Source organism: Hakea prostrata, chromosome 11 (genome assembly GCF_041222555.1).
Source record: "Hakea prostrata isolate BN-2017 chromosome 11, UWA_Hpros_2, whole genome shotgun sequence".
Classification (NCBI taxonomy): Eukaryota; Viridiplantae; Streptophyta; class Magnoliopsida; order Proteales; family Proteaceae; genus Hakea; species Hakea prostrata.
The window spans coordinates 5,396,357-5,421,573 of NC_142610.1; the positions used below are offsets into that span (position 1 = coordinate 5,396,357).

Genomic DNA, 25,217 nt, shown 5'->3' on the forward strand with positions numbered 1-25,217 from the left:
CTTTCAACCTAAAACCAAAAGGTCCAACCCTGACTAATCCGGTGTTCGACCCGGGTCGCACACCTGGCGGTGGTGGGTGAGTCTCCCAGCGGGGATTTTTTGCATCCACAAGGTTTCAATACCAGAACCTTGCTTAAGGGAACCAAGTTGCTTACCACTCGGACCAACCCCTCTTGGTAAAAAAAACTAACTCTACTTTTAATATACGTGATGGTATGTGCCACGCTAAATACATACTTGTCATGCTATTCAAACTTTTGAATATTAAGTCATGTTGACAAATAACCACACTAATACAAAGATGATGTCATTTTCTTCAGATGCATTGTCTTGATAAACTATTGTTAAGGGTTGGGAAAATGCTGACTTTAGGGTAAGAATATGGCAAATGTCCATCATTTAATGTGCATGGATAAAAATCCTGTCATTTCAGTATATTATATATGAGTATAATAGTCTCTACATCTATACTATTAATTATTCTAATAGAATTGGAGTTTTACGCTTTTTAAAGATAAAGTGAGGTGTCTATGTTTAAAGGGTTATGTTTTGTGGTGTCAGAGCAATTTGCTTTTAATTATTTATTATTTTCATTCACATCCTTTCTATATGACTTTGCATGTTGAGCACTCCTTAGCCATTAGTAATATAGGGTATCAACTTGATAAGAAAGCTCAACCCAAAGCATCAAATGGGCATGGGTTTTTTTTCTTTTAATTAATGCAATTGATTACTTCACCAAATGGGTAGATGTTCAATCTTGTATTGTCTTAACTATAGCAAAGTTACAGAAGCCATCCAAGATAACATAATTTACACATATGGAGTACTTCAGTAGCCTTATATTAGATGAAGATTGATCTGTAGACAACAATGTTAAGGTCATGCTACAAAAGGATGCATATAAATATAAGATTGATCTGTAGACAAACTACCATATGCATTGCAAGAGTACCAAACTTCTATCCATATCCGCATTTAAACCTGGGAAACCCCATGGTTATTGTTTTATGGGGTAGAAGCATCATAAATGAGTTTTGTTAATGACTAAAATAGTCATTCTACTCTGACCGGTCTCACCAACGGGTTCAATACAGTTGTCTCGACCATAGTGTTAATGGACAGTCCGACCATCGTGTCAAGAGTACCCGATCAGGATAAACTTTTATCATCTGCCAACTTCCTAGAAAGGATAAGTAAGGTAAAAGACTCTTTCTAGAGTTACTTTCGTAACACAACTCTTCTTAGAGTTATATTCGGAGTCTAACTTTGATATCTAAAGCTATATAAGCACCTCAGGCAGGCTTTATGTAATAAGTATTCATATTCTGTGTGATCACTTACTTGAATTCTCTATTGAGTAGTTAAGATCAGATCATTGGTACTGACTTGCTCGTCAGAGACGTATCTCGACCACCCAAGGTCGAGCATGTATTTTGCAGGTACTTGATAAGGAAGGACGAGCAGGATTTCGTATCAACAAGTTTATCTCCCATTGTTTGCTATTCCACCTTTGTCAATCTCTTCTTTTAGACTCTAGTCTTGATAGATATTACGTGTCTAATGAGATTTAATTTGGTTTATGGGGTGCTAGATTGGGCTAGCTTAGTTTGAGATAGGTTAAAGGATTTGATTCAGCTTGTTCTATCGCTTTGAGGTTTTTGGACACACTGGTCAAGTATTTTACATTTGATATTAGAACTAACACAATATCAAAGGGTTCAAATCCCAAAAAGGGCTATTTAGAGTATAATGAAAGCTGCCAGAGTGAGAGCCATCGAGGACGATCATTGCAGAAGCGTGGTGATATATTATTTGTCTAATGGAGCTCAATTTGGTGTATGGCCAATAAATTGAACTAACACAATATAAAATAAGTTAGAGAACCTTAAAGCTTTAGACGTACTGGTACAAGTATCTAAAATTAAATATTCCCTTCATAAAATATTTTCAATTGTTTTCAGTTAAGCTGGTGGAATCTGACTTTTGAGTCGTTGGTTCTTGCATGGTAGTTTTAAACCTCAGAACAAAAATAAATTTCAATGGAAGAGTTTTTGGGTTCGTTGTATATTCATTTTCCTTATAGTCTTGTGGTTTGATGTGGACATTTGAAAAACTAGAATTGACGTGCAACACTTGATAACACACTTCATCCTATCGGGTGGAAAAATTATTGGATTGTGAAGAACAAATATTTCTCTAGGCATATCCTAGGAATCTTCCATTATAGAATGAGTAGTAGATTCACATTCTTGGCTGTTCTTCCCAACACAACTTCTGTTGACCCTTTCACAAAGATTTGGCATTCCCATTTGGTGTACTTAGGGTTTGTAAGCGGATAACTGAAATTTAATCTTCAAATTCGCATATGTATTCGTTTAGGGGTTTTCAATTCTTCCGATTGTTAATATGTAGATATGGTAATATTCTTTTCTGACCAAATATTATATATTCGATAAAATTATCTGATTAAGTTACTTATTTGAATTGATATTTTTATTTTTAAATAAATTTTACTTGAGATATGTGAATATTTTTTTAAATTTTCTACTAAAATAACTACCAAGGTTACTAGATTCTTAAATCTCAACCCTAATCCTCACAAATAAAATGATAGAGATATCAACAAATAGTTGAAAACTTGTTTTCAATCTGTATTTATACTTAAGAAAATAACTATCAACATATAATTTTTTCTTTGTGGGTCCTCCTACATATGTAGTCATAAAGTGTCGGAAAATACTTTGTATTCTCCATCAAGAGAAGTGATCCTGATCCGTACTCGATTTTGCTAATGGCGATTTGATCCGTTCAACCTCAAACCAAAAAGTCCAAATCGAAAGGACTCTTTTTTTCAACGTACGTGATGGTGACATGTATCTCGTGTCGTGGCATGTTAATTGTATTTGTGACTAGTCAAACCTTTCAATATCAAGTCTTGTTCTTTAAATTTTATCTGTGAATGTATTAGGGTGACATGTAACCACAGTATTAGACATTATCTAGAAAACTTTTCCTATGACCTTTGGTATTCCATTCTAGAAAGAATGGAAGAAATCCTGATTGAAAAGATAGAAAGTTATTTTCTTTTGATGGATTTCCTAGAAAACTTCACTATCACCCTTAGTGTGAATCACATTTAGATTATTCTTCTATAATTTGACTTGGACTTTTTCACATTGATACCATTTATTAGAATATGTATTCTTCTACGCAAGCAGCAAGAATATCAAATCGAGTCACAATCACAGAAAGCCCCCACATCCTTACACAAGTATTCATTTTGTTCATGCAATGATCTTATGGTCAATTTATTGGACCAACAACAACATATGGAAGGTTCATATTGAGATAATCTTGTTTTCTAGCTTCTCGAAGTCAATAGCAACAAAAACAAAAAACAAAACAAGTTATATAATTATCATTTCCAATATCTTTTTCCTAACTGATGTGGGACTAAAAATTTCGGGGTTCTTTGTTTTAGTAGTAGAAGTAACATGTCTTGGAGCCAGTTTACGTGCATTTCGACTAATCTTCGTGGGACAGTTTAATATACGCATGGGAAAGGAGGAGACCAAGAATTCTTGAACTTCAAGAGATTTGAATTTTTTTTCTTTCTTATTGATGACATATTGATCTTTGCTAACTAAGTCACTCCTTACATCATGCGCACATGTATGTAGGTCACGATATCTAAGTAACTTTGACAAAAAGTGCCACAAACATTAAATATTTGGTATCTTTATCCACATCCTTCCCATGGAACTTCACTTGTTAAGCACTCCTTAGCCATTATCAACATAGGGCATTGATGTGATAGGAAAGCTAACCCCAAAACATTGAATGGGTATGTATTTAATTACTTCACTAGATGAGTGGATGCACAATCTTATGTTCTTTTCAATTCATTGTTGCAAACTCACAAGATTCATCTAGGATAACATAGTATGCATGTGTGGAGGTCTTCACTAGTCTTATATTAGATGAAGATTCTCATTCTTCTCGAGTCCAGATCCTCTGCTTCTAGCTGCTCATACACCCACACTCACAATAGTATAGGTCACGTGCTGTCCGATCTGATGTGGGAAGGCCTGACACAGTGCAGGCCCCACACTTGTGAGTGTAACTATATAAGACAGTTGGGAGCAGATGATCCAAATTCTTCTCATTTCTCATGATAGAATTGATGGGCGCGGTTGACCTGTGCATTCTACCTATAGATTGCAAACAACAAAGTGGTGGAATGTCAAGGTCATATTATAGAAGAATGCAGATAAATATTAGGATTGATCAGTAGACAAACTACCATATGCATTGTGGCACACGAAATAACTCTTGCCCATAGAGATAAATGAGTTTTTGGTTCCTTTAGAATTCATTTTCTTTTTTCATTGCTAGTCTAGTGATTGGAAAAAATGAAATATATATATACAAGGACTCATTACACACTTCATCCTAATGGCCAGAAATTTCTTTGGGCATCTCTAAGGAATCTTCCATTCTTTAATAATCATATCATATTGTAAGTCAGCTTCTTTTTTCTTCTTGTTCTCAGAGGCAAACCTGTAGCCCAAGACCAACAGGTCTTGTGCTTATCCCAACAGACCTGTTAAAAGATCTAGTTTGGGTCAACCCAAGGTTAATTGGATAGGTATGAGTTGGGGATTGAAAAACCGATCGATTTTGAGCCGGTTCGATCCAACATGTTAGTAGCTCATTAGCTCAACTTGGATGAACCGTACAATTATAATTGAACTTGCCCAACCCGTTATAGCTTTTCTTAAGTTTTCGCAAGAGATATATCGGATTTTCATCATGTCTATCTCCGACAACAAAATGAACAAGTATCCATTTCCTATGCATGAATGACGTGTATCAATAAATCACATCAAACCGTTAATATTGAACTTAAAAAATAGAATTTGTTTTATTTTAATTTAATATCAACCATCTGATTTGAATTATAGACACGATCACTCATCCATAAAGAAATAGATGATCCATTAACTCGCATCAACGTGTACAAAAATTATACTAATGTTGCGTGTTTGAATTTGATACTAAACCCTAATTGACCCTCTTTTTTTAATTTTATTTTTTTCATACGTGATGGTTACATGCGTCTATCATGTTGTGGCATGCTGAGTACGTACTTGTCACGTTATTGAAACTTTTTAATACTAAGTTTTGTTTTGAAGTTTTAATTTTTAAAGTACATATAGAGGGACTAGGGTGACACATAACCTAAGTATTACAAAGATGATGTAATTTTATTCAGATGCATTGTCTAGAAAACTTTTCCTATGACGTTTGGCATTCCATTCTAGAATGAGTTGTTGAAGAAATCTGATTGAAAAGATAAAAATTATTTTCTTTAGTTGGGTTTCCTTGAAAACTTCTTTATCATCCTTAAGTGTGAAGCACATTTAGATTATTCTTCTATAATTTGACTTGGACTTTTTCACATTAAATACCATTAAATATTATTAATTAAAATATGTATTCTTCTATGTAAGCATTAAGAATATCAAATGGAGTCAGAATCAATCAAAGAAAGCCAGCATCTTTACATTTTTAAATGTTCATTTTGTTCATGCAATGATCTTATGATTTATGGGACCAGGAAACTCTGGGAGGTCCATATTGAGATTATGTATGTGCTAGCTTTGGATGTCAAAGCAACAAAAGAATATTAAGTGCAGAGGTATAAGAATCAGTATATCAATGGTAGGCATCAACATCTGATGTATAGATATTATATAGGAGCTTAATTTAGCTAAGATTGTCAATATATTCTATTATATTATATTATACCGTATAAATATGATATGATATCGATATGAAATACTCATATCTTTTAATATATGATATGATAATAATATGGACTAAATTATACAAATGAACCCCATCATGCTAATAATTGTTTTATAGCAAATAATTATATCACGATAATGATATGATATATTCAACTGTTTGGAATGTAGTACAATATAAGAGTATTGTTGTGAGGTAAACATATTGATACCATATCAATACTATACCAACTTGACACCCTTAGTTCAACCAAAACTTGCAAAAATAGACCGCAGCTTATCCAAGTTGACACCCTTAGCTCACTATGATTGGGCCTTGAATATCCTCCTTTGACCTTATCACGTCAAGTCAGATTGGAGTAGGATAGGTTAAACACTAGACTCAACCCTGATGCTAACCCTAACCAAAGAACAACAAAATATTCCAACCCAACCTTAACCCACCCTCAGACTCAACTTTTGGCCCAAACCCTATTTAATGTCAAGGAGATGTTCAAGCCATCAAAACCAAACTTGCCCCACTAGTATACTTGCAATGAGTTTAAGAATGTTGTTGTCATGGTTTTAGTACACAGTACTAGAATGATTGTCATCAACATAAAAATCAGATACAATAAAAATTAGTAATATCAAACAAATTTGCCTTTAATAACCCTTGAAAAGTATATATAAATATATATATCAGATATATATATATATATATATATATATATATAAATATAAATATAGTATATATCAAATAAATTTACCTATATATATACCCATGAAAATATATATTTTTCCCCACTGTTTACCTACTTTGATGGTATGTAAGTGGTCTTGATATCATCGACAAAATGCAAAACCAACATATATGGTGACATAGTAAGATCTCCATCTGGACATGCACTTGACATGGCTATGATGGAAACTATTGATTGACATACATGGCTTATTTTTGGGACAAATGTGTCTTATAACTTACATGCACCTCAACTACATCCTCATTGAGAATAGCTTTATAATTATTTGAATGTACAGCAAACTTGATCCTGACCTCAACGAGATTCGAATTCTTGTTCTCATACTATGAAACGTTTAGAATGTCCTAGATGGCTATAATTTTACCTAAGCAGTGAACCAACAAACCATTACAGTTTTGCTCCTCTTTCAAAATTGTTAACCATTGATTTTACCAGAGTAAAGGCCATGATGAACCAACCTTTGTTTTTCACTTTACTTCATGATCTTACAATAAACTCTAATTATTTTAACCAAAGTATGCAAGGAGTACTTGGTGCACAATTGACTGGTAAAGAACCACCAGCACCCTATTGATCAAGTGTCATTGGAACCATTTTCCTTTGAAGCAGAACATGAAGGAAATCCATAAAGTGAATGGAACCTACTTGCCAGGGTAGCTCAAATCAGCTTAAAGATATCAATTTCAAATCATGAGAATGGGCCAATAAGTAATTAGCCCACACTGCTAGTTTGTTAACTGTTAATTCCAGGTCATTCTGATCTATTCTGTTAAAACCCATCAAACATACTGACCCTGAAGTCCAGTGGTTCAGCATGTCCACCTACAAAGCAATCTGAGATCTGCAACCTTTACTTATCAATCAAATCCACTTGACTCTTCAATGGAAGAACTACCTGGGACCCCCTGAAAGATCACTCTGCATTGAAACTACTAAATATCAGGCAACCACCACATGGAGATTCAAATACCTGCTAGGACCAGAAACCAACCCAAGAAAGCACATTCAAAAGAATGAAGGGTGCTTTAGGGTGAAGAAAACCATGAGAGACTACATATACCACAGCTACTGCAGAGACCATGGACCACATTCAAGCTTGCAGAGGAGACATAATGAGTGAAAACAATTACAGCAAACCATCCAAAGCTTATCAGCAACAGCGACACTTCAAAACATCTAAGCATGTGTATGGTCTTGATTTCTCTTCTAGCTCCTGTGCTGTGGGCAATGGTTCAATGTTAAACACGCTGGTTCGAGCACAACAGAAGTTGTAAACATTTCTGCATATGCCTTTACTGAAGGGATACACCCTCTCTGGAATTCCCCTGTAGATGAAAATAATAATGACAATAATAAAGTTATTTTCAAGTAGTACAGAATTCCTTGCGCGAAGAAGCTGACACAACGTAACAAGTATCAAGAACGAGCAAACTAACAAATCTTATTGACAGACAATGAGTCATCAGTAACAATGCACAAGCTTGACTCTCCATCCACCTCTGCCCAGATTTTGAGATTTCAATTTTTGATCAGGGATTCAATGCAGGACAAAACCGCAATATATCAAACGTCAGTCAAAATTTGACTGAAATCTGGTCTATTCTGGATTTTGGTAGTCGGCTGACTATAATTAGGCCCAAAACTTCAGGAAACCCTAATTAAACATCTTTAAACATATTTCAACCTACAGATTACTGAAAAAGAAAAATCCAAAATGGTGGTTTGGATTTGAACTAGGTTGGTACCATACAATGTGTACTTTGGTATCCTTTCCTGTTGTGTGTATACCACAATTTAGTACTAAGAAAACAACATTCAATAAAAGAATTTAATATATGCATTAAGGATGAATAAAAACTTGTAATAGTAGACACCAATGTCAAGAGGTGACAACAAAGGGAAAATAACAGGAATTGCCTATGACTTCATCTAATTAAGCATTGGCCTGCGCGAAAAAAGAACACCCGAAGTAGAAAGTTTAGCTTTGGATTGCATAACACACAGTGGCTATGTTATTCTCCGCCTGAAGAATCTCTCGACATCCATCAAAATAGGAAGACAACCAATCCAGGACTTCCATATTGGCCACAAGTGGAAATTTTAAAAATACGAGGCTATTTGACCAAATAACTCTTCAAATCCACCCAATTTTAAAGTGGAACCTGATATGCACAGATGCACCAACACAGAACCATTGTGGATGGTATGGTTAGACAACCAAACCATGAGTCCCCTGTTGGAATGCTGGTGGGACTAGATAGGTCTCACCCTCATAGGGCCATGGACATGATTTAACCTAGAAAGAAAAACCTTACCAAGGGGGTCTAAGAGGCTTTCACGCATCCAGACTGCAGTGCCTTCTTTCATCCCATGATTTCCCATCAAGAGAACCATTGTGGATAGTATGGTTAGACCCATAGAGGAACAACCAAACCATGAGTCCCCTGTTGGAATGCTGGTGGGCTAGATAGGTCTCACCCTATTAGGGCCATGGACAGGTTTTAACCTAGCAAGAAAAGCCTTACCCAAGGAGGTCTAAGAGGCTTTCACGCACCCAGACTGCAGTGCCTTCTTTCATCCCACCTCTTGGTGGCATTTTCAATCCCAGCCTTTTCCTTCAGCTCTTACTCTGGTTCTATACTCAACTGCCATCCTTGTGAAAAGAAAGAATTCCCTTCCTTCCCAGATCATGGTTGGTCTACAATCTGGTCACTTGGTTTTCTTTTGCTTAGCCTTGCCCGTTGGAAGACCCCTTTCCCTTCCCCTCCATCACTTCAAAAAAAAAAAAAAAAAATTTAAGCACTGATCGACCAAAGTTCCCCCTTGCACTGACTCCCTCATCAAACGGTGGTTTCTGACCTTACTATTCATCTCATTACCACATTGTCAAAGGCAAGGCAGATTCATCTTGCTCAATAGCATCATCAGGTGCAGTCTAAAGAAGAGTGTCCATTAAGTAACTAAACCGCAACCAGCCATTTTGGAGAGTGAAATTTCACTTTGCTCAGTTTTACGAAGGATTAAGAGTTGGTCAATGTGGACCAAACCATGTATTTTTGTTAAGCCATGTGAAACAAAACTACTATGAATTTTTTGTCAGGTTGTATATAAGGAGTCAAAAGATATCATATTGACATTAGACGGTCTCTATATAAGGTTGTAATTTCCTACCTAACCTTATTTGTTTCAGCAGATTATTTCCACTTAAAATCAAATCCAAACCAAATTAGATAGGTCATTTACAGACCAGAAGAAACAAACCATCTCAGTTCAGCTTCGGTTTTGAGGTTCGAAAACTGCCACCCATTCCCCCCCTGGAGGGACTCTACTCATGTGGAACGCTGTGGTACCAGGTTTGCCCTTCTACCAAGGTTTGAGAACTCATCTAGGCAGCCATTTCAACCAGGTCGAGGTTCTCAAAATCTCACAAGGACTAAGCAAGATGTTGCAATAGTTGTTAAGGCGTCGCCTAGGCATCCGGGCGCCTTTAGAGTGCCTCAAATTGGCGTCGCCTAGGCATCCGGTTGCCTTCAGAGCACCTCAAATCGGCGTCGCCTTATTTTCAGGCAATAGGGCGATCGCCTTGGGGTATGAGGCATTGCCTAGGCGTTGCCTCAAGCGCCTCATACTCCAAGGCATCCGCTTTTTTTTCCTTTTTTAAATCACATGAAAGATGCCAAATCGAAGGCATATATTGAATTACTTATTAGATTTCAATTGCAAAGTATTTATTGTTTGAACCTATATGCATATTTATAATGACGCTACATGTGATCAAATGTTAAAATAAAAAAATTGGAAGAGAATAAGTTCTTGACTCAAATCTCACACTCACACTTTCACTCACTCTAATCCCTAATCTCTTTCTCTCTTCTTCTCTTCTTCTCTTCTTCTCTTCCATTCCCACGACGACACTCTGGCAAGCAGCAGCCAGCGAAAGGAGACTTCTTCTCTTCCTTTCTTCCTGCGACTTTTTATTTGGGACCTACCATGTGTGGTTTGTAGTATGTTGGATGACTTGAGGTAGGCTAATATTAGTTTTTTTTTTATTATATAAGATATGATAGATTTATAATGAATTAGAGTGAATGAGATGTACACTAAAAATTTCACTTAAAATGCCTCAAAAGCACCTCAAAGGGCGCCTCGTCGACTCATCGCCTCAACTAGCCTAAACCGCCTCGCATCGACTCATCGCCGTGACAACTATGGATGTTGCAAACTTTTTTTCAATGTTTTGGAATTCTGTTTTGGTGGGGAAACGGCTGTGACTGGTTTTGAAACTATAAGGAAGCTTGTTTTAAGCTAAATAAACAGAAGCAAAAAGCACACTCCCAACAGGGGTCTCAGATTTTTATCTTGGTGGGTAGCAAGGACCAAAACCTATATATGACAGTTTCTTTTCCTTTTCCCCTCCCCCCCCCCCCAACAGGGAAATAGTTGGTCCATTTGAAACCAAACTTCATCCACAATAAACTCTTTTATTTTAATGTTCAAGAATGCTGTTTTGATGGGCAATGTTTGGTTTTGAAACTTCAAGGAAGCTTGTTTTAAGCGAGGGACAGTGTGTCGGTGATATATCGCCAAGTCGCTGGGGGGGGACATGATTCCCCCCAGCGACACGACTTAGACACTAAGTCGGCGATATATCACCAACAATCGATTTTTTCGATAATGTCGCCGACAGCAGCGGGAGGATTGAGTAGAAGTGTAGAACGAAATCAGATGGATTGGTGGAACCGTGGAAGGAGATCAGAATAGTGGTGGCAATCACTCCAGGAAGCTGAGTTTTGGGAAGAGATTCTCAGCGGTATCACCGAGGAACAGTAGTGGTGGTAGCAGAAACAACCACCACCACCAGAAGCAGCAGCACTTGAGGAAGATGAGGAGTGCACAGCTGAAGGTGGAGTCGTTCAACGAGGTGAGCAGCAGCACCGCTCTCAGTAGGGCATCAAGTGCTAGCTTGGGCTTCTCCTTCCCCTTCACGGGATTCACACTCCCACCTGAAAATGACTTTCCCGATTTCAAATCTTTCAGCGATAATGAGAACTCAATACCTTGAGCATCATAGAGCTTACCTAGCAAACCAAGAGTGGAAGAGAAGAAGTACAAGAACAGAGGAGGAGAAAAGACAGTGAAAACAACCGTAAGCCTCTCTCTCGATCGGTCGATCGATAATTGTCGGTCAAAATGTCGCCCGATATATAAGCCTGTGTCGCCGTATCGGGGGTGTCGCCAAGCACCGACACGGCGACACAAGTCGACATGTTAGACCATGGTTTTAAGACAATAAAGATATATGAATCTTACAAAAATACAAATCTTAAAATCTAAAAACCAAGAGCAAAAAACACACCCAATTTGGTTAAGATCCTTGCTGCCGAGCCATAAGTGGCCAAAAAAAAAAAAAGAATGAGCTATGCAATAATAGATGAAGACGCATAGAATAAAGACTAAAGAGTTTCTTCCATAAGTACAACCTAAAGTAATCAATAAGTCAACATATATAGATATATACATTGATTGATGAGAGACATAAGTGGCATGAAAGCCAAGTTTACTCCCCAATAACAGATGAAAACACATAAATTAGAGACTAAAAGTTTCTACTACAAAGTACAATCTGAAAGTAATCAATGAGTCTGTATCAAAAAAGCCATATCGTTGTGGACACCATTATAACATGTACAACAAACATTAATACATAATTCATAGACAGACTAATCTTCCATGTCCAAAGTCTCCAAAGTCTCCAAGTCCCAACTCCCATTTGCCTAGTTACTACCCTAGCCTTCCACATATCAGCTTCTAAATCCAACAATACAATAGCAGGAGTATGTGACTGCCTACTGAATACTAAGGTTGAGATTCCAAAATATTCAAAATATTATTCTCAAATATTCGAGTCCTTGGAAAAAAGTTTTGAAAATTGGCATGTTTATAGCTCATGGCCTATCTAGTCTCAACTAACTTGAGTTTCGAATCTCAGTACAATTTTGAACTACAATTTTGAAAATTACTCAGTTTTGGTTTGTATCATGAAGTAAACCCAGAAATCAGCACCAGACAACTGACACTCATGCTGATGAAGGAACGCCCACCCAGGCAACAAGGCGTACCAGCATAGAAGCCATATCAACACAATAAGATTTAATTATGTTAGTAATGACCTAATATGAGAAACCAAGCATACGATAAATAAAGCATATTCATCCAAAAAAAAAAAGGCATGTTGCCTCCCTGAACCCAAAAAAGAGCCTGGGCACCTAGCCAACTCCTTAACAACTAAGCTGAAAACGTGCACCTAGTCATGATGCAAGCAGTGTCTCAGTTAAAATATGGAATACAAACTCTTCATATTCCATTAAGATCATTGAAACATAGTCACGATACATTTTCACGATGTATTTATCTAATCCATACCAGTCATTGAATGCAGAAGTAAGAAAATAATGCACACAATGTATAAAAATATGCGAATACACACACATTCACTGTACAAAATATGCAGGACTGACCTTAAGTATGGTATTCGTCGTCTCCTCACAAGTTCATAGGTAGTCTGATTTGTCAGAACAATATAACTGTAAGAAAACCATGTCAACGGTCAAGACAAGCTCAAAACAGTCCTAAATCTTTTGGAGGAACTAATTATAGAATAGAATGAATTATTTATGAAGCTACTTGCACAGGCAGCCATGTCGCTAGACAACAAGAGAAATTTTCACCTGGTAAACAGGAACAATTTTTCCTATTTCAGGTCAGAAAAGAGTTAATAACAAGTCCTAGGTTACTGTAAGATATATAATACTATATTTGATAAGGATAGAACCAATGGAGAAAAATTATTTTCCACATTTCAATAAACACTTTCAGCCGACAGTCTACACCACCTGGAAATAATAAACCTGACATCTTGATCAAATTCAAATTCTACATTGACTGGTGATCAATTTAGCAAAATGGCACTTTGTAAGGGTGAAACAATGATAAATCTGAAGGATTAATAATCTAAATCTTTCAGCCATCTGAACTGTGGTCCCTTCTCTTTCTAGCTCCCTCCAGTCACAGGCTCAGCTCCGTATGTAATTGATTTAGAATAGATTCTTACATGTACTTAAAAAGTTTTTAAGTACGTGAGATCATGGGAACTCTGGAAACTTGTTGTAATGCAGCTTTTGCCGTTTCAATGATCAAGTTCTGATCCGCTGCAGTTTGTGCAGAGTTTGATCTTCTTAGTCCATCTCCCTATTATAATAGTGGTGTACATTTCAGCTAATGGCTCATGCATAAAAAGTTACTAGGATCCTAATGAGATTTTGGATGTTCCTTTCTAGAAGGGGGCTCGGTAGATGTATTAAAAGCCGAAAAGCTTACAAAAGTAGAATTAGAGTAGATCCAAAACTTGATTAAGGTTTCCAATTAATGTGGAACTCAATGGCAGTGAAAGCTTACAATGTTTCTGATACTTCAATCTCATGCTTCCATGTGGGAACAAGCTGAGAGAGCTTATGGCATTTCCAATCGTTCAATCTAACACTTCCACATGCGAATAGAGCTGCTATAAGCTGGGAATTCTGCAAATTCTGGCAGCTCAAACTCTAAGATCAAGATTATTCCTTATTAAATTCAAAGCTCCTAAGTCTTGACACACTCGTCGCCTTTTCTGCAGCTTTGTACCAAAAAAGGCTTAACTGGACCCCAAGCTTTTATCAAGCCAAAGACAGGGGACTAGAGAAGAGGTCAATATTAATTTAAACCACCATTAGGGTTAGGAATTTATTGTATTTCCTGTCTTGCTAAGCCTTTGCCACCAAAAACAGAACCGAAGCATCTCCAGGAAAAAAAAGGGGAAAGAACCAACACCATAGTAGAAGCCTTATTGAGATCCCTAATGGACTTAATGGAACCTGAGTGCCACAATCTAAATTAACCAACAACGGTGCAAAGTTGCAAGAAAAAAAAAGAAGGGAAGTTTACAACACAAGAAGAAAAATAAGGTGAAGACTAAGATATCAAACAGTATAATGGCCAATCCAGATTTATCAGTTGATTGTAACAGATGAAAGACACATGGTAAAAGTTGTCATGGCATCTAAGCGATCCACAGCTCTGGAGGGGGGAGATTGCAAGACACGGAAGACAAGGGGCCACCTTGACAATCATGCACAAGGTAAGAGTGCCACTTTGTGGGCACACTCCTTGGATATTGATCAGAAACAACAGAACAGACTACATCAATCATTCATACACTTACAATTTAATGTGGTTTAAGATTTATTGAAATAGATGGACCAGATGAAGATAAGCAGATTTTCATTCAAGAGATCAAAATGATTGTTACCTATGGAATAGCAACAGCAAGAGCAGAAAGATTAAGCAAATGGACAAGGTCGCCGTAAGCACTATGGCAATTCCATCTTTCCACCTAACAATAAATTGTATTACAAGATTAATGACAACTGCATCATGTAAGTAATAAAGAGTGGCAGAAATGTAACTGAGTAGAAGACAGGTTCAGAACCAATACAACATGATACCTTAGTAACAACAAAAGAACTATCATGATAACAACAATTTACAGGTCATGAATCTTAATATAGGATTATGATTTTTGAGACAGATCTATATATAACTGAGCGTCATGTACAACTGAGCAAATTGCATATACAGAAAACTTGTTCAGAACTATTGCTTGTAAGAAAACACCATACCAGGCCCTCTGGAAATTGGCTGTCAAATAATTAATATACAAGACACCAGTCCATATGCACAATGTTGTTTCTTCAAAAATGTACCACCTGTAATATGATGAAAAACGAAGAAATTTCATTAGGGACAAATAGTCAAAAAGATACAAATAAATTGAGCAGAAAGTCACAAAGATACAGATAAATTGTAAAGAAACCAACTCATATTTAGAAACTAATAGTTTTCATGCCGAGGCAAATAGTACGGATAAATTGTGTGAAAACCATCTTCTCTCTCCGTGTGGGAAACCAGGGGAGGGCAATGTGCAGAAACCAGCTCATGATTGTGAACATGGTTCAAATCTCCCTTGCTGAAATCTTGGTTTGTATGAAAACCAAGTCGAAATGCATGGTGAGAAAGGGGGGAAAAATACCAGATTTCAACCAAAACAAAAACTGGTAGAACCACAGGACACAGTTCGCAGATCTTGTCTCCATACCGCTAGCTAGGTCTCGCTCATCTTGTCTCAAACTCAGTTTTTGGCTTTAAATCCCTCCACTCCTTTGTCAACGAACCTCCACTTTGCTGGGTAGTTGGGAATTAAACAACATTTGAAGTTAGGTAAGTGTATTCTTTCCTGAATTTGATTTCTTGGTGGTTGATGCATCAAAGCATGTTTATTTCTTATCAAATCAATACATGTTTAGTTTAGAAGCATGAATTACAAATGCATGTGGTTAATTTTTTATTTTTTATTTTTGGAGTCCTAGTATCTTTTAATTTTCTGGTTTAAAATTTTCGATATAATGCATTTTTTTGGGGGGAAAAAAGGTATTTTTACATGATAGATGACATTGAATCTAACACATGTGGGACACCATCACTCAATCTCCACCATGATGGCATCGGACTTACTGTTCTGTTAATTATTATTTACATTATTTGAAAATTATTAATAAAATTTATGTAATTATTCACAAGGTGATAAAAGAGATCAATTATTTTCTGTTTTATACTCAATAACAGTGGAACATTAGTAAAAGTATGTATGTAACTATTGATATGGTGTATGATGATGATGTTTATGCTTTTTAAAAAATATATTTAGTTAATCATGTAATTTAATTTAGTTTCTTTTTGCTTATTTAGTTTGTGGTCATCATGTTGTTTAAAATCTTGTTTAATTGCATGAAATAGTTTGTTACAAAGTATAACTATATGTATTTTTCAAAACGGTCACAAATCTCTCAATTAGTAAGATATGAGTTAGTACTTTTCATCGATTTTTCATGCAAAATATCTCTTCCATTATGTTGACTAAATAGGGTATGTAGAAACCCAGGTCAAAAAACCACCAAAATAGAACCAGGGACTGAAATTTTCAGGAAAAGTACCTGGTTTCGGCAGAGATGCCCAAAATTTAGGCCATATCTCAATTTTGAGGCTGGCGAAACCAAGATTTTGAACCTTGATTGTGAAGACTAATATTTTTTTGTACCGAGACAAATACTACAGATTATAGTGCAGAAAGACCCTGGGGTGGGTGGGGGGAGGCTTGAATGACATACTGATACCTTTCCTTCTCTTCTAAAAGCAAATTTCTTATCAGATGAAAACACTTAAATGGGATTTCTGTTTTTGGAATTTGATAGTACTTGAAAAATTAGCAGAACACATCAGAAACTGTAGCTCAACCCACAATGGCCAAAAAAGCAAATGCTCAGAAAAAAAACCAAAGAAGTTGATTTCATACCAGACCTAATAGAACTTTACTCATATAGACAAAGCACATGTACTGTGGTTCAGGACTAGTTGGATGCCACTCTTTTAAGAGTTATCTTTGGCAACTCAACAGTATTGGCCATACTAATTTGTGGTGGTATATGCTGTACACTAAGCAGACTCCTCCATCAGAGAGCTGGAGATGAACAACAGTCTTGCCAATGGAGTTCTCAAATAGCTGAACGATGCCTCAGAGGAGGGGAAAAGAAAAAAAACCTAAACTCATTCAAATCATGAAAGTTGTCCTAAAAACATGGAAGACTTCATTTGTCAAGAACAATACGTATCTTAAGGACCTTAACATCATCGGAAAAACAAACACTTTTTATCTTTAAAATAGGCAAAATGAGTTTTCTGGTTCCACTACACACCACTCTAAGGGTATCAAATGGTGCAGTCTCAGTTATATGGTGTGGTTCTGGTCCGGCGCACATTTTGCAAGGTACAAACCAAAAACTGCACCAGGTATGAATCACCCAAAACTAGAATTGTTTTATATAGTATAGTTTTAGAGGTTTCTATATGGTTTATGTTATACAGTTAATAAAGGTTTTATGTGCAGTTTGTAATATTGATTCACATCCAATGTCACCTTTGAGCCTTTTAGTTCTATTACCTTTTCCCTTGTTATAAGCATAGTATGAAATTTCGCGAGATTTCGGCAAAATTTCAGTACTCAGCAAAATGAAACCATGGCTGAAATTTGAGTCTGAAAAGTTTCTCACAAATTTCACTGAAAATTTGGTAATTCTGCTAATATTTCGGAAATTTCACCAAAATCTCAAAAAATTTGGTGAAACTTTGAAAATTCCAAGGGGTTGTACGTACCGGGCATATGGATATGGTGGTCCATTGCTGATTCCAATAGCATGTCAGCAATTGGGTATGGAGATGGATCAGATGCATCATTTGTGGACTCCATCTTTGGATATCCATCACGACCAGCATAGTCGGTTATGCCAGTTCTACGACCGAGTTACCGTCCATGGCTGTACAACACATTCCCTAAGGTCTTAATGTTGATGATACTACCTATAGAAGGGCATTGACGGACTATATGGATAACTTTATCCGTACCACGTCATGGCCTGTTTATGTCTAGTATTTAAAATACTCCTCCATAACCTAAGGGATGGATCCAGCCCGGCATATACTTGCATATTGAATTCTGCTTGTTGTATTTGTTGTTGTATTTTAATGAAAATCTGTCTTGCATAATACCCATAATTATATTTGTGAAAATGCATGTTCCAGACTTCAAGTTTCACCTACGTACAGCTGGGAATGTGCTGATCAAGAACACCACTTTGAGATAGGTTTTAGGCCAAATGGACACCTCCATTGTGTTTATTGGCCTCAAATTAGGCTGGACACAAAAAACCACCGAAATTTTGAAAAGAAAAATATGAAATTTCAGTGTCTCAACAATCTTACCCAAGGATGAGATGGCAAGATGAACCGAAATTTCGAACTATGGTTGCAAGGGAAAATTTTCTCCATTTTTAATAGACGACACTAAATAATTTATAAATCATAATATAATTAACCAAACTTTATAATTAACTTCCACCCTTTGTCTTTGTACCTTCAGTTTAATTAAACCCATTTTTAAGCAAATCAGAATATATTTAACATAGAATCATGCGACAGACTAATATTGACCACTAAATAAAAGATCTTGATCTTGTTCAAAAGCTATTTCCAAATGGTTCCCAACATCCCAAAAGTACGAACCAAGTGCTAAGGGCATCGACACAAGCAAAGTCCCAGAAGGAGGGGCCGCTTTTCTATGCAACCTTTTTTTACCCCAACAATTTTTGCTGATAGGCTGTTTCAATGTCTTGACCTCAAGCTACAAGTGCGGTCCACTGGCCATTGCGCGAAGGACCACCCCAAAAATAAAGAAAAATAGATAGCGATTTCTTAAACAAATTTAGAATATTTTGAGCTCAGAATCATGTCAAGTATTATACATATCTAATCAATCTGTGTAAATTGAAAAAGAAATCATCAAGTTCAACGATACTATAGAATGGTTGACCTGGAACATAGAGTTTATAACAGTCGCAACTATGGCTAAAAGGCATTAGCTAATTAGGTTAAAAGTCAAGACATTAAAGGGAAAGGGAGTCTGATATTGACCTTTTCTGTAGCAATTGATATACGGTTCCTTATGTGGTGCAACCAACAGCTTTTCGGTTATGAACCGAAACAAACCAGATGTTGAACAGATAAAATCAAAGTCACATCATTCTTCTGAGGTCCAGTTCAGTTTGGTTGTAAACAGCCAGTTCCGGTTTCAGTTCCAGTTTGACACCCTTAACATCACTAGAGCTGTTAGGCTTACCTTTTTTAGCAGCTTACTTTTATATTAAGTATTCAGTTTTCCTCCCCAAGCCCAAGCCCAAGCCCCCCCCCCCCCGTATTTTTTGTAGTTGTCATATAAATCTTTGCAAAAGAAAGAAGATGAGGATTATATGCAGTGCAAGGACAACGTTGCACAAAACTCACCAAAACCGGCAGTGGTTACCCTGGCCTATACATGTCCCAAGCCAAACGCAGTGATGATCAAACTGAAGAACGCATTTGTCACAATCATGACAATGTTTTGCCCGTGGAGGCTGCATGCATGTAACCAAAAGTTTCTAATCAGAATGTTCTCCCAGATATATACCATCAACAAGTTGAGAAACTATAATTCCAAAAGAGCCTAAAAATTAATCTTAATAATAAATATCACCATATTAAAGACAAACTAAGCTATAATCATATCCCTAGTGACAGAACAAGAATCAGAAAAGAGGATATGGAAATAACAACATGAATCTGAGTTGGTGAGCCAACAACTTTCTTGGTAATTATAAAACATTTATTTCTTCATAATTAAAAGTATCTAATTGTGGAAATAACAACATGAATCTGAGTTGGGTGGGCCAACAACATTTCTTGGTAATTATAAAACATTTAATTCTTCATAATTAAAAGGTACATAACCAAAAAAGAAAAAGAAAATTCCCAACAATCTGTAACCCCCAACCACAAAAAAAATGTACACAACCAAGTCAAAACCAAATAATAATAATAATAAAATAATGACTTAATTAATTCTGACATACATCAGAAAAAAGTGAATGCTGGTTCTTCTTCTTTTCCTTTTTTTTTTTTACTGTGTGTGTGGGGGCAGGGGGGGTAAGGGGGAAGAGAGGGAAACCAACTAGAACCAACCCCATCACAAGAAATAGTTTCCATAAAATTACACCTTGGAATTTACTTAACACAGGATTGATGCATCAATGTCAACTTAATCTTAAGCTCTACCTTTTGGCCTAGTAATCTATCTCCAAAAACCCATGTTTTTCTCTTCCATAGTTCAGCACAAGGAAAAGGTGAAAGCTTCCATTGTTATAACCCTTTTCACCCAATCAGTGTTCTTTATCCACTGCCCTGAGGCAAGAAGTTAATTTGAGTTACATAATTTCTTTAATTGTTTTTGGTAATTTGTTTTCTAGGAAACCTATTACTAGGACTACTTTCCTTTTGTGCAAATTGCTTCTATTTATATAATGCAATTAAGGGGTACTACTGGGTTTAACTGTTGCTATTCCTCTTACACGGTCCAGCTCTTTTATATTTATACTCTCTTCTTCTCATTGCTATTATTGGCTTTTAGGTTTCGGTACCATCATATCAGGTTGTTCTCAACAGAAGTGTTTTGGAAGACAAAAATGTTCACCTGAACATAGAGAGAATCTTATGGCACAAACAAAAAAAAAAAATCTTTCTTCTAATAATTGCCAGAAACAAGTTGGCACATGAAATCTTAACTTCCACAAAATGTCAATCTCAATCGGCATAGGCAAAAAAATTTGCAGCATTTGATAACATATTGTACAAAATTATGAGCTGAACCATATCATCATTTACAAGAAGGATATGAAAATATCTTGTAGCAGTACCTGCACAATATTACAGTAAGTGCAAGTCCAGCTTCTGCAGAAACATAGAGTACTCTATAGTTAGTTACACAATTCATGAAATATAAGCCTTAAACAGAATAAGACTAATCTGCATGCATAAGATGTCATATTTCATGGAACCACAGACATGAAACCATAAGTGAAAACAGTACTGATAAGAACCCACGAATCGAATGCAAAACTAATATTATTTAATTGATAGAATAACGAAGAACAATGATAAACTGGTTACAATGGTGCCAGTCACCCCCACAGCACATTGCTGCCCCTCAGCCTACGGCTGCCCAAATACTCACATAAATAATCCTTAACTACTACTCACATCTTACCCCTATTTATAACCCCTAATCAACCCTAATCTCCCCTCTCTCTCTCCTCAATGTAGCATAATACTGTGATCCCAAGGCCCTATCAAGTACCCAAAGCAATTGAACTTCCAAACTGTCCACTTGTAGAGTTGCAGAAAGGGCCATGGTTGGCTCATGAAAAGGTTAGGCTTTGGCAACCTAAGCACAAACATAGACAAACTATAGAGTTGCTGATCCATATTGTAGGCCGAAGAAATTTCATTGACTTAATTTTGGATAGAGTGGTTGTTCCTCTATGCTTTAGGGTTTTTTTTTCTTTTTTCCAAGGGAAACTTTCCTTGATTTATGGCATTTAAAAAGATTTACTTGAGAAGGTTATTTGTCCATCTGAGCTCTTTGTCCAGAAAGCCAAATTCCAGACTCATCCCTATTGAGTAGCTCAACTCAATGATGACCATGTAGAGGTATTCTTTAGATGTTTAGTCCCTGTTAGTCTCTATTCTCATTTTTGGGAAATTTGGTGTGATGTAGTCCCCATGAAATTGTCAGACATTAATCTAGGCCTCTAGGGAGGTCTTGGTTATATGACAATGATGTAACTATTATGGGTAGGGAAAATATTTGTAAGTTTCATCACCACAAGTGTCAGAGAATTGTACTCCTTCCCCTAAACCTTCTTGTAATTAAGAAGAAACAGGCCATCAAAACCCATTAGGACTCCAGCACCCAACCGCAGCACTTGGGGGTTCCATGCACAGAATCTGAATGGTCCAGTCAAGAAAACAACCACAGCCTAGCTCCACAACCAGAGGATCAACCTTCTCCACCAAATCAGAAGCTCCATCCAGAGTTAGTGCCAAGAGGGACTGATAAGAACAACAAGGCAAACATAGTGAAGGACCAAGGCTTGACTCAACCCCTTGATGACAAAGCCATGACAGCTGAAGAAGACTCTACAACAGATTACTGGGTCGAGATTGAAGCAACACCATCAGCTGGAGATGTGCCTGAAGAATTAGTGATGTGACCTCGAGTTTGAACCCTGGTCGAAGCTCTAGGTGGGGCCCCTAGATGGCACCAAGAAGCCTCCATAGGCTGGCCAAACTCCCTAGTAGGGGTATTTAGGGCATTTTCAGCCCTCTTTTATTGCTGGAATTAATTCCAGATGTAATCCTAGAGTCCAATTTGGTTTTTACTTCTTATTTGAGACATGTTTTAGTTGGTTAAGTGTGGATAAGACTCGACTCTTCTACAAGAAGGGTTCCTATTTTATGAGTTTGCTTTTCATTAGAATTTTTTTTTTTTAGTAGTTAAAAGTTGAGCACCTAAGGAGTTCTTTTTCAAGTGAACTTCCTTAAGTAGAGTATCCAGTAATCAAATCTTTTATTTTCAGCACATGTCTTTTAGATACTGAGATTCTATTTGAAGGGTCAAGATTATGTGGTGGGATCCAAATCTATAAAGGAATCCCCCTTAGAGTCGAGTTCTTTTAGTAGGCTATAAATAGCCTATTGTTTCTTAGTCATTCAGCAAGTCAGCTTATTGAATAAAATTTGAGTATGAGTCACGGATCATGGTTCCTTGGTGAGGGGGCCACGGTTGAGACTCAAGAGTTTTGTTCAAGGATCACCATTTCCAGCATTATTTCCAGCATCTCCAAAAGCATTCAATCTTCTTCTTCAAGTCCAGCAAGCAAACAAGTACAACAGCCCCCATCCCCTTCCCCTGCCTCCTCTGTCAGCCGCAGCCTTCCTGCACCCCCCCTTCCTGGTGCAACCCTGGGAAACCAGTCCTTCTCCCCCCCCCCCCCCCAAAAAAAAAATCGCACACCTTCCCCATCCCTCTCCCTTCAATCGCAGTAGCCCCCTGCCCCTTCCCCTACCCACGCAAGACACCCCCTACCCCCCCCCTGCTGCCACACCAGGGCAACAGCATTCCCTGACCCCCACGCCATCCCTATCCCCTCCCCTGCCCCCTTACGACCCCCTTCAGGACCCTCTCTCATCCCTCCCCTGACTTATGACCCCCCTTTCTCTCTCCAAACCCTCTCAGACTCCCTCTCTCTGTCTCTCCTTCTTGTAGCAATAGAAAACAGCAAAACAGAAAAGAAAAAAGAAAAACAAAGAAAAAACAAAGAAAGAAAAAGAAAAGAGGAAGAAAGAATCAAGTTGCCCAAGATTTTCAAATTCTTGAACTGTTTCCCCTCCAAAGTTTTCCCTAAATCTCCCTTCAACCCATACCCATTTATAAAATCCCTTCTTCAACCAAAGGGATTTTTTTTTTTTTTTTTTTTTCCCTTTGGGGGGGGGGGGGGGTTCTTTCAAGTTCCATCTTACCCATATGGATCCAAAAAATTAATTAACTTCTTTTCTACCAATCCTAGGAATAATATTTTTCATTCCCCATTATTTTGTTACATCCTATATTGACTCTCGATATCTGAAAACCATTCCCATGGGGATTTGCTAACTACTTTGGTTTTCCCATCATCTCATAAGAATCCATCTTAGGCTTTAATAAACCTAGCCTTCCCATATTTTTCATTAGATTGCTGAAAGATTCTGGACGGATCCTTAATTCTAGGAGATCTTTTCAAGAAACCCAAACCCTAGAATTGGATTCACATCAATTACTTTCTCCACCTGAAGTTCACCATACCCCTTGACTTGAAAGACAGAGAGTTGCTGCCCAAATTTTTGAAGTGACATCAGCAGAGTTACTTGATCTAGCCCTATTCCATGCAACATCCACTATGCCATTGGAGAGTTTTTCAAAGAAATCAAAGTAGGTTGTTGGTTCCCCTTTTTTTTTCACAAGGTTAACACAGTGGAAGCGAAGAAGGTAATTGAAAACACTCCCCTAAAAATCCTTGATGATGTGCTTGAAGACATAAGAGTATGTGCCTTAAAATCATCGGAGAAAAGACAAAGCTAAATTTTGTACTAGATATGTCCACAACAACATGATGAAGATGACTGTGCCAATAGAAGCTAAGGATAAAGAAGATTATAAGAGCATGACGGGCAATTTCGAGCACAAGCATACTGATTTTACCCTACCCCCATGATTCTTTGAAAAGAAAGTCCCCAGACTCGAAGATTTCATTCCTACTGTTCCCACCTTGCTAGAGTTTTGCCTAGGAATGACACAAGTTGTTGTACACATGTTACCCTCCCCCCCCCCCCACATCACTACAAGATCGAGGGCCAGTTCACACTGAAGATCTCCAAAGAATTGATCTAGAATCACATGATAGGCACATGTATCAAGATGAATGTTTTCAAGAAGGGAAGAATTGATGTAAACTACATTGAGGGACGAATTAGGATCTAGGGTAGCTTCCCCAAATCCTATGCCCCTCTAGTACCAGCAGGGGTATTTTAGTAATTTTGCTATTTTTCAGCTGAGTCCAATTTGGGTTTACTTGGGACCAATACATTTTGTCGAACCTTAGATCTACTTTTTTCTTTTTGAATTTGAGTCCATATTTTCTAAATTATAGCAAAGTCCTAGTTAGGTTACGATTCCAAAGTTGTGAAGGAGTCCTCTTGTTTTGTCCTACTTCTTAGGATTCCATATCTACTCTTAGAATTCAATTTAGATTCTTCTAAGTGAGATATGAAGGCTCCTTGTGTGAGTTAAAGTCTTTAGTCGATTGGTTGTTTTAGTTTTGTCTTCTAAAATGGAGTCATAGTGTGACTTCCTTTATAAAGGCTATAAATAAGCCTCTCTACAGTGTAACAAATCAGATTATGATTAATAAAATAAAGGTGAGATTGAAGGAGCAAGTGAGAAAGTTGTGGGTTCCCATGGAGGGACTTGCAGCAGCCATCGAATGAAGATTTTGCTGAATTTCTGAAATTCCAGCTTCCCTTTTCCATCTCCAAGTACAAGACACCCCAG

The 25,217-nt window shown here is 37.2% G+C and overlaps 1 protein-coding gene across 1 annotated transcript in view; it reads right to left on the reverse strand.

Moving 5' to 3' along the window:
* Nucleotides 1-6,799: 6,799 nt before the first annotated feature.
* Nucleotides 6,800-25,217, reverse strand: part of LOC148999734 (DHHC-type zinc finger family protein) — a 28,626-nt gene continuing 10,208 nt past the window's right edge. The window contains exons 6-11 of the mRNA XM_089139417.1: nt 20,986-21,019; nt 19,541-19,650; nt 15,271-15,357; nt 14,901-14,984; nt 13,075-13,140; nt 6,800-7,881 (exon numbers count right to left, since the gene is read on the reverse strand). Coding sequence (XP_088995543.1) covers nt 7,707-7,881; nt 13,075-13,140; nt 14,901-14,984; nt 15,271-15,357; nt 19,541-19,650; nt 20,986-21,019 — 556 coding nt within the window. The 3' untranslated portion in view covers nt 6,800-7,706. The remainder of the gene's footprint in view (nt 7,882-13,074; nt 13,141-14,900; nt 14,985-15,270; nt 15,358-19,540; nt 19,651-20,985; nt 21,020-25,217) is intronic.